This window comes from Phascolarctos cinereus, unplaced genomic scaffold (assembly GCF_003287225.1).
Source record: "Phascolarctos cinereus isolate Bilbo 61053 unplaced genomic scaffold, phaCin_HiC Scaffold_2;HRSCAF=192, whole genome shotgun sequence".
In the NCBI taxonomy this organism is placed as follows: Eukaryota; Metazoa; Chordata; class Mammalia; order Diprotodontia; family Phascolarctidae; genus Phascolarctos; species Phascolarctos cinereus.
Genome location: NW_027555625.1, coordinates 187,704 through 197,258, shown reverse-complemented (window position 1 = coordinate 197,258; position 9,555 = coordinate 187,704). Strand labels below are relative to the sequence as shown.

The window sequence follows — 9,555 nt, the reverse complement described above, 5'->3', positions numbered from 1 at the left end:
CATAACTGCAGGAATGGGAAATGGAACCATAGGACAGCTGATCTTTCTGGTTTTTTTAGAAGGGCATGAAATGACCTTGGCATGTCTTACCGATGTTATAATTATTGTTCTTAGGGCTAGAGGTGGAAAAGCGTATTTGGGATGGGGTGGGGGAAGCAAGGACAGAGGAGATAGATGGCAAGGAGATGGCCAGGTTGATGGCAGCTTGGCAAGCAGGGTCTGCCTGGATGGAGTCTGGGGCTGGTACGTTCGCTTTCACGGGCTAATTTATCAGCCAGTGCAGCACTCCTAAGCTGGGTGGATTAAGCCACCCTGGTCATGGCCTCAGGAAACCACAAAAGGGAAAGCATTCCATTGAAGAAATGAGATAAAGTTTTCAAATGAGAATAAAATGAAAAATAATTGCAAAATGAAAGCCAGAAGATACTTTTCTTTCCAGAAAACGTCCAGTTGAAAAGAAAATTACCTTCATTTAAAAACTCAGAGTGTTAAAAAAAAAACCAAACCCAAAACAACCTGTCCTAAGGTGAGTGTCCCACCTTTACGTGGGTATTCGTTTTTGGCCAGTTCATAGCTACACAGGGGCTAAAACTTCTCAGAATGCAGTATCTGAGCTGTGTGCGAGGTGACATTCACTTCATCTGGCCGGCAGCTGGGTGAGAAGCCTACCCTTTCAGCAAGCTGTAGTATCCTACCTGGCCACTAGTGGGCTGGGCTGGCTTTACTTCTGACTGGCCGCAAGCTCTTTTGGCCTTTTCCTTTGGGGAAATGGCTTCTGCATGTACTGCGTTCTAGTCTAAGAGATAAAATATTAATATTTAAACATAGAAGTCACTGCATTTTTGCTGTCCTTCCCCACCCTCTCAGTAGAGAATCAAAGGCTCAGCTTTTCTTCCCTCTGTAAGCTGCATGGTTGGACAAATTTCTCTCCTCCTCTCCCTTCTCTTCCTTCTCCTCCTCTTTCTTTTTCTCCTCCTTCTCCTCTTTCTCTTCCTTCTCACTGTCCTTATCCTCCTCTTCCTTTTTTCCTTTTTCCTCCTTCCTCTCCTCCTCTTTCCTTTTCTCCTCCTCTTTCTCCTCTTCCTCTTCTTCCTCCTCTCTCCTTTTTTCTTTTCTCTTCTTCCTCTTCCTCCTTCTCCTCTTTCTTCTCCCTCTCCTCCTCCTCTTCCTATTTTTCCTCCTTGTTTGTCTCCTCCTCCCTTTCCTTGTCCTTCTTCTTTTCCTCCTCCTCTCTCTCCTTTCTTATATTCTCCTCTTCCTTTTCTTCTTCATCCTCCCCTTTTCCTTCTTCTCTTCTTCTTCTTCCTCCTTCTCTTTTTCCTTTTCCTCCATCTCCTCTTTTTTCTCCTTCTCCTCCTCCTTTTCTTTTTCTTCCTTGTCTTTCTCCTTCTCCCTTGCCTCCTTTTCCTCCTCTTCCCTCTCCTCTTCTTTCTTTTCTTTTCCTCCTCATCATTTTCCTTCTCCACTATTTTCCTTCCCCTCCATCTCTTCCTCCTCTTTCTCCTCTTCCTTTTCCTCTTCCTCCTCCTTTCCTTCCTCTTTCCTTTCCTCTTGCTCCCAATATTCATTGAAATAGGTGACTTCTACCTGACCCTGCTGGTTGATTTGGGCACATCCTAAGGCTGCATTTGCCTGGGGTCTTGCATTGGACCTGTGGCTCAGTAAGGAAGTCCAGGTAGAGGAAACCCCCTATATCAATACAGGTCGACACTTTCTCTGAAATGTGTGATCTAACCAAGCTGCCTACATCTCCAGAATATGAAGTGATTGCCCAGGGTCACACATGTGGGATGTGCCAGATACTTGAACCCAGGCCGCCTGGCCTTTATTCACAAGACTGCTTCTCCTGATGTTTCATCTATCTCATCAACAAGGCTTTGAGCTAAGAAGGGATGGAGGGAGATTGTCTGCATATACACACCATCAACAGAAGCTCTGTAAGAGCAGGAAGAAGAGCGGCTGAGACACACAGAAGCTCACAGGAGAAAAGATCAAACAAATGGCCGCACCTTGGCCTGTAATGGCTATAAACAATTGCCCAAAGCTTGGGTCACAAAAAAGAACAGCAGAGGCCCTAAGGTGAGGGGGCTGCTTTGATCTCCTGGGTGTTGCTGAGATTTAGTGGGAGAAGCCCATGACTAGACCATGGCTCTGGATGGCTCTGTGATGAAGACAATGATGATGCTGATGGTGCCAGCACACATTCACGGTATGCTGTGCTGTTGGCTAGACCCTTTCCAACTCCTATCTGATTTGGTGCTCACAACATTTCTGTGAGCAGGTGCAATTTTATCCCCATGTTAATGACACTTAATAATAGCAGGCATTTGTATAGCATTTTTAATTTGAAAGAGATTTACATCTGCTAGCACATTTCTACAAGTGAGGAAACTGAGGTTGAGGGAGATTATGACACCATAGTGTCTAAGACAGAATTCAAACTCAAGTCTTCTTGACGTCAAGCCCAGTGCTCCATCAGCTGTGCCATCTCACTGCCTCATATATTTCAAGAGAATCATTTTTAAAAATAAAAAAGATAGGATAGATAAAATAGAGACTGAGGAAACATTGTATATTAAGAAGGTAAATGCACATGGGTGTGTCCACATTAAATAAATTGATAAAATGTCCAGAAACGAGAGTCGAGAAACATGACAGAGATTAGTAGTGGGAAGGTCAATAGAAGGGTTTTTCTCATTAGAGTGTACTATGGCCATCTAGCCAGGAGAGGGTGGGAAAAAGACCTCCCATCTGGCAAAGAGGCATGAGACCAGTCAGCTTGGGGAGCCCTGTTGACCTAGACGAGGCTGGATCTCACTCACTGCTGGAAGTAGAGCGACTACTTCTTAACTGGTTGTAATGATAATTTTCTCATCTGGAAGGGAAAGGAGAGACTCTTTTCTGGCTCTGGTTCTTACTACCAGCTGGCGCAGGAACGCTAGGAAACCTGATGGGAAGTGACCACTCTCTCCCCAGAGTTCATGATCAGGAAGGAGAAGAGAGCTGGATGGGGCCTGACATTTCCCTAGATTTGAGGAAGCTGGCTTCAAGGGGCCCCCTTTTTATCTATGATTTTGGCCAATGACACCAAGCTGAGAGAGGCAGTCAGGGTCTAAAATGGCCTCGGCAGCTTAAAGCGTTCCACAGGGACCAATGGAAAGTCTCCCTCTTAGGTTGGAGAAATCACCTTCATAAGCACCGTTAGACCAGAGTTCTGAAAAAGATCTGGGTCTGCTGGTCAAGTAGCGGCAACCCCAAGCCTCATGGGCTTGGGAACCCCCTGGAATAGAGAGGTGGGGGTGCTAGTATGCTGTTCCCTGATCAGACTCCATCTAGAGGGCTGTATTCAGTTCTGGGGGCCGGCACTGAGGAAGGACCTTGGTGAGTGGGGGAGAGTCCAGAGGAGAGCAATTAAGAGGGAGGGGGGCCTGGGGATGGGAAGAGAAAGGAAGGGAAGAAGCCTTTACAGAGCCCCTCCTAGGTGCCAGGCACTGTGCTGAGCACTTGACAAGGGTTATCTTACTGGATCCCTCACAACAGCCTGAGAGGGAGATGCATTATCATCCTCATTTTACAGCTGAGGAAACTGAGGCAAATAGAGGGTAAGTGACTTTCCCAGGGTCACATGCTAAGAAGTAAGTGAGGCTGGATTTGAACTCAGGCCTTCCTGACCCCACTGTGCCTGTGCATCACAGACAGGAGAAGCCTCAAGGGCTACATGTGAGCTTGTCTTCAAGTATCTGTGGGACTGTCATAAAGGGATCTGATGGATTCCCTTTGGCCTGATAGCCTGGGATAACAAGAGGAGTGGCAGGAAACTTTACAGGCTTAAATCACAAAACAAATGTTTTCTTGATTGTTAGTGCAAAAATGCCAGATGTTTTGTGTAAAAGGAATGATTTCCCCCCACCAAATGTCAAGACAAAAGGCACAAAAAAGGAAATTCCCAGGTGATGGGGCAGAAAAAATTAAGTAAATCAATGTATTTTCTAGAAAAACCAACTCAATGATTTAATTTTCAATTTTCAGTAACTAAGCAGCCTTGGGAGGTCCCAGGAAGTATAATTTGGTGCCCTGAATAGACTCTACCCACATCTTTAACAAAAAGTGTGATAAAATATCATCTCTTGAAATTTTTCCTGGCAGATGTGTTATTGAAATGGGCACTCTGGACCACAAAGGTTAGTGGACAAAGATGCAGAAAGATCGTACTTCCCTGAGCACATTTTTGCTGACTTCCTCACAAGGAAAGCTGCCTGAAAACTGAACGCATGAACTTCCAGGTGCTGGGTGCTGCCTCCCCAGAGGTCCACCAGAAGAGGACATTAGGTGAGTTGGTGAGATGTTGTGAGGACCCCTCCCCAACTTGGCTATTTGGTAATTAACAAGTAGACCACCTCCCCTTCCTGCTCCTCCCGCAATGACTGGGCCGGAGGTCTTTGCTTAGTTAGGCATCTTCATGATGAGCACTGTGATGATCTAACCCCGGGGTAGACAGAGTCAACAGGAGCAAAGCAGGCTTTCTACCCAAGTTGTCCTGGGGCCTTAAGTGAAACTCCTCCCTCCTTTACTCAGGGCTTCCCTCCTTTTACCTATTTGCACCCCCCACCCACCCCAGGCAGGGGCCTCCTGGCTTGGACTGGTAGTCAGCCTGAAGGCAAGTGTGCTTTAGGGATGACGGAGGGACCAGGGATATCAGGAGATGGCTAGGACCGTGAGCATGGACCAGCCTCTGCCAACAGTAAGGTCTCTCTCTGACTTCCCCCTCCCCCCAGCTCCTCAAGGAGTAGCCCCGCTGGGGCTGCAGGGACTTTGTTCTAATTGGCTGCATGGTGTGGTCACACCTGGGCAGCTTGGGGAATCAGGACCCAAGAGGTGCCAAGCTTCAGTAGAAAAAAATCACCTTGTGCACAGTGAAGGCAGAGGCCAGTCAAACCGTGGCACATGGTCTTCCTTCCATCCCGCCCTTCTGATCCCCAAACACCACATCAGGATTGCCAGCCCACTTTTCACCAAAGAAGCAGGGCATTTAGGGTTAGAGTTCAGGTGACCCCGGCCTGGGCTGAAGAGAGTGCCAGTGTCTGTCACTGCTGTGGCTGGAGCGCAGCAGGTAAGGTGTGGGCCAGGTCTCTGGCCCCTTCCTGCTTCCTCTCTAACAAGAGGTGTAATGGGACCCCTCCCCCACTGCACATCTCCTCTGCTGGGATAGCCGAGGCTCCCATGTGCCACAGGGGAGATGTGAGAGTTTCTGTCCTGGTATTAGAGCTGGGCTCTGTTTCCCTCACAGCATGCCTGTTCCAGAACTCCTGTCTGTCTGTCCACTTTGCTCACATTCCTTAGCAGCTCTCAGCATCACAGGTTCTGAATCATTCCCAGGGCAGTCAGCAATGTACTGCTCCTGCTTGGTCAGTCTAGAAAGAAAGTGGTCCATGGCTACCCAGTGATGGAGGGGAAATGCAGGGGCAGTGTTTATGTGGATGGTGAGAGGAACTGCAGGAAACAGAGAGGTTTCTCTTTTCCTCCCCTGCCCGTGCCCAAGCCCTGGGCTCCACAGGGTCCCAGTCCCAAATGAACTGTCAGGAAGCTGTGCTATTGATTTCTGGGAGGGTGGCTAGCCACAACTCTGGGGACTGAGGTGGGGTTGAGATTGGGTCATCAACGGCCACCCACAAGGAAAGAAGGAACTGGGAATGTTCATAGACTTTAGGCCCTGGCTGCGGGTGAGGGCTGTGCTTGGGAAGCCCCCAAATGGAGGTTGGTTCAGAAGGAGAGAGGAAGTCACCAAAGGACTTGGAGGAAGAAAGACGGTGACAAGTCCCAGGTCAGGTCCAGCCATGACAGCTCCCCTGTAGGGATGCCGAGAGCCCTGGGTCTGCAGTCAGAGGGCTCAGGCCACAGTCCCAGCTCTGCTTGGGCATCCCTTCTCTGGAAACAAACTGGCAGGGCCTCTCAGGTCCCAGTCAACTGAATCCAGGACCCTCTGACCTTTCTCTGTCCCTCTTCTCACTCCTTCACTGTTTCTCCTCTCCTCTGCTGGCTGGGACCTGAGGAGAATGGGGGGCCCAGTGTGGTCATGTCTGGCTGGAATGAAGAGCAGTTGCCCTTGGGAAGGCTGGAAAGGCAGGCTCTAGGAGCTATGGGGGATCGGAAGGCCTATTCTTAGAGCTCAGGTGTCAGGGAGAGAGTAAAAGGCTAGCAAAGCTCATTGGCCACAAAGACCTTTGGGATGGAATGTCCAAAGATCTTTGTCCTCATTCTGCAGACACAGAAGCTAAAGCTCAGAGAGACTTTTTTTTTTACATAGCTGTTCACATCTGTGCTTTCTCCTTTACTGAAGGTGACAAGGTATTTGTACACAGGTGAGAGTCAGGCTGTGAACCCAGATCTTCTCGAAGATAATTAGCTGTCACACAGTGCACAGTCAAGTAGAGAGGGGAGAGTCAGGAGGCAGCAAGTTCTAATGGCTCCATAGTGGTCAGCTGGGTGGCTTCAGGGAGACTCCTCGGTTGCTTGGATTTGGGGGGAGGGTCAGGAAAAGGGAGGCGTGAACCTGGGTGCCCAGAGGATGGGGGAGGGGTGGTGCTGGTGGTGGTCAGGGCTTTTCTATTTCCAGTTTCTTCAAATTATGTATCTCTAGGATAGATGGATGGATGAATAATTGAGTAGGTAGAAAGATGAATAAAGGATGGATGGCAGGCAGATAAGTAGGAAGCTAGGACGACAGACATGCAGACAGACAGAGATCCTCAGAGAGGAGGCAGATGCCCAGGTCCCCTCTGAAAGGGACCTCCTGATCTCCACCTGCTGGACCCACTCTAAAAGCCAGTGCACACTACAGTGTCATGAATTTGGACCTTCTTTCTTGTTAAGGAGAATTACATGTTGGCTTCAGGTGGAAAGCTGTGCCTGAGGTGAAATCAGTAGAGTGCCCCAAAACAAGACAGAACCCCCTCCCCCTGCCCAGATCCGATCGATGCCTGCCCACCCCCCTCCCCAGCTTGATTCAGCTGTCTGGAATTCCTTTTTAACTTCTTTGTGGTAAGACTTCAAGTAGATGGAAATGGCCTGAGGGCAGGGATTGGGGCTTTCTCTGGCACAGCAGGGGGTGCTCCTGCACCTGGGCATAGTTTCAACTGGGGCAAAAACAATTCAGGGGTGTGTTCGTGTATGTGTGTATGTACATGCGGGTGTGCATTCATGTGTGTGTGTGCAGACCACAGGCCAGCAGAAGTGTGATCACACTAGCTAGGGTCCAATTTTCCCCCATGGGTGCAGGGATGGGGGAGGGGGTGAGGACCCTGGAGGTGTGTGCAGAAGACCGTCATGAAAGGCAGATATGGTGAGCATGAAGTCCAGCTCCAGCTGTGCCCCTAGGAAGGCAGCATCTTGACCCCACCCACACAAAGCCCTATGCCATTTGGCTAGGAGGAGCTTCTTCCCTAGGTGACTCTGTTAAACCCAAATGTCCAGCCCCTCAACTTTCCTGAAGCTTAGGAATTTTATATCATCACCCTAATACATCCCATAGTACTTTAAGTTAGGGTTGTTGTGGCCTGGTCATGCCTGATTCTTCTTGACCACAGGGACCATGCTGTCCATGGGTTTTCTTGGCAAATACACTGGAGTGGTTCACCATTTCTTTCTCCGGTGGATTAAGGCCCATGGGGTGAAGTGACTTGAGTGGGGCCACACAGCTAATCGTTGTCTGAGCCCAGATTTGAAGTCAGGTCTTCCTGACTCCAGTGAGCTACCTAGCTGCCTCCTAGGTGAGGGTTAGCTTTCCTTAAAATGACCTGGGAAGCAGGTAATGGCTTGTTTTCTCCTTTCACAGATAAGAAAGCAGAGTCTCTGAGAGGGTAGGTGACTTGCTATAGATCACAGAGCAGGTAAGGCCCACCTTGGGAGAAGCAGAGACCAGGCACAGGGAACAAATGATCCTTGGTCAGACCTCATGGAGTGTCATTCTGGAGCAGCTGGATCTGACTTCTTGAAAGAGGTGTCTATTTGCCCAGGGGTCTACTCTTCCTTGTGCTTTATGACCCAGCTTTGTTCCTTGGCAACAAGGTCAGGAGAGGCAGCAGGTAGAGGAAAGCTGGCCTTCAAGGCAGAAAGACCACTGCCTGTCCCGGCTGGGGGACCTTGTGCCCCAAGAGACTGTCTAGGAGGGGAGCTGGCAGGAGCCAGCATACATCAGGGGAGCAAGGCTGGGGCTCTCTGGAAGGTTTCTCTCTGAGCATCTCTCTGCCTCTGTCCCACTCTATCTTGAGGTGGTGTTTTTCAGACTCAGCTGTCCTCAGCCCTACCACAGAATGAGGGGAGAGAATGTGACCCACATCAGGGAATTCATCCTTGTGGGCTTCCCCACGGCCCCATGGCTTCAGTACCTGCTCTTTCTGCTCTTCCTCCTGGCTTATCTCTTTGTCCTGGCAGAGAATGCCACCGTCATCCTTGTGGTCTGGACCAGTGCTGCCCTCCACAAGCCCATGTACTACTTTCTGGCAAGCCTGTCCTTCCTGGAGGTTTGGTATGTTTCCAACATCCTCCCCAAGATGCTGGACAGTTTCCTCTCCCAGCAGAGGAGTATCTCCTTCGCGGGCTGCATGACACAGCTCTACTTCTTCAGCTCTCTGGTGTGCAGTGAGTGTGTCCTTCTCGCCTCCATGGCCTATGACCGCTACGTGGCCATCGGCCACCCCTTGCGCTACTCAGTCATCATGACCACTGGCCTCTGTGTATGGCTAGTGGCTTTCTCCTATGCTAGTGGCTTCACCATCTCCATGATTAAAGTCTATTTCATCTCCAGTGCCACATTCTGTGGCTCCAATGTTATGAACCACTTTTTCTGTGACATCTCCCCCATCCTCAAACTGGCTTGCACAGACTTCTCCACAGCCGAGCTGGTGGACTTTGTCTTGGCTTTCGTCATCCTGGTGTTCCCACTCATTTCTACCATGCTGTCCTATGGACACATCTGCATGGCAGTGCTGCAAATCCCCCTCCTCCACCGGCCGCTGGAAAGCCTTCTCCACCTGTGCCTCCCACCTCACAGTGGTGGTCATCTTCTACACAGCCATGATCTTCATGTACGTCCGTCCCCAGGCCATTGACTCTCAGAGCTCAAATAAGCTGATTTCGTCCGTCTACACAGTCCTGACTCCAATTGTGAACCCTCTCATCTACTGCCTGAGGAACAAGGAGTTCAAGGGCAACCTCAAAAAGAGCTTGTTCAAGGCCCAGGCTCAAGGGGAGGAGCCAGCCCTCCACTATTAGAGGCATTATGTGACCCAGGACCCCAACTCAGCCACATTAGCTAACTAGCAGAACCACAGTGATGATAGAGGTCCTGGTGGTGCTGCACACAAGGGACAGGCAGGCGAGGGTTGGGTCAAGGGCCAGGGATGAACATGGAGTTAGATTTCTGGTCTGTCCTCTCTCTGTCCTTCCTGTCATCTGTGGGCCATTGTCTTCACTTAGGTAGTGACTTTGGTTTCTTTCTCTCTTGCCCATTATTCTCAGGGTACCATCCCAGACCATCAGATTTGGAAGGGCCCCTGA

The 9,555-nt window shown here is 49.7% G+C and overlaps 1 protein-coding gene across 1 annotated transcript; it reads left to right on the top strand.

Annotated features, from left to right (window-relative positions):
• Nucleotides 1-8,130: 8,130 nt before the first annotated feature.
• On the top strand, nucleotides 8,131-9,283 carry LOC110202061 (olfactory receptor 6B2-like). The gene is given in 2 exon segments (XM_020978033.1): nucleotides 8,131-8,993; nucleotides 8,995-9,283. Coding segments are annotated over 2 exon segments (960 nt in total). The 5' UTR covers nucleotides 8,131-8,309; the 3' UTR covers nucleotides 9,271-9,283.
• The last annotated feature ends 272 nt before the right edge of the window (nucleotides 9,284-9,555 follow it).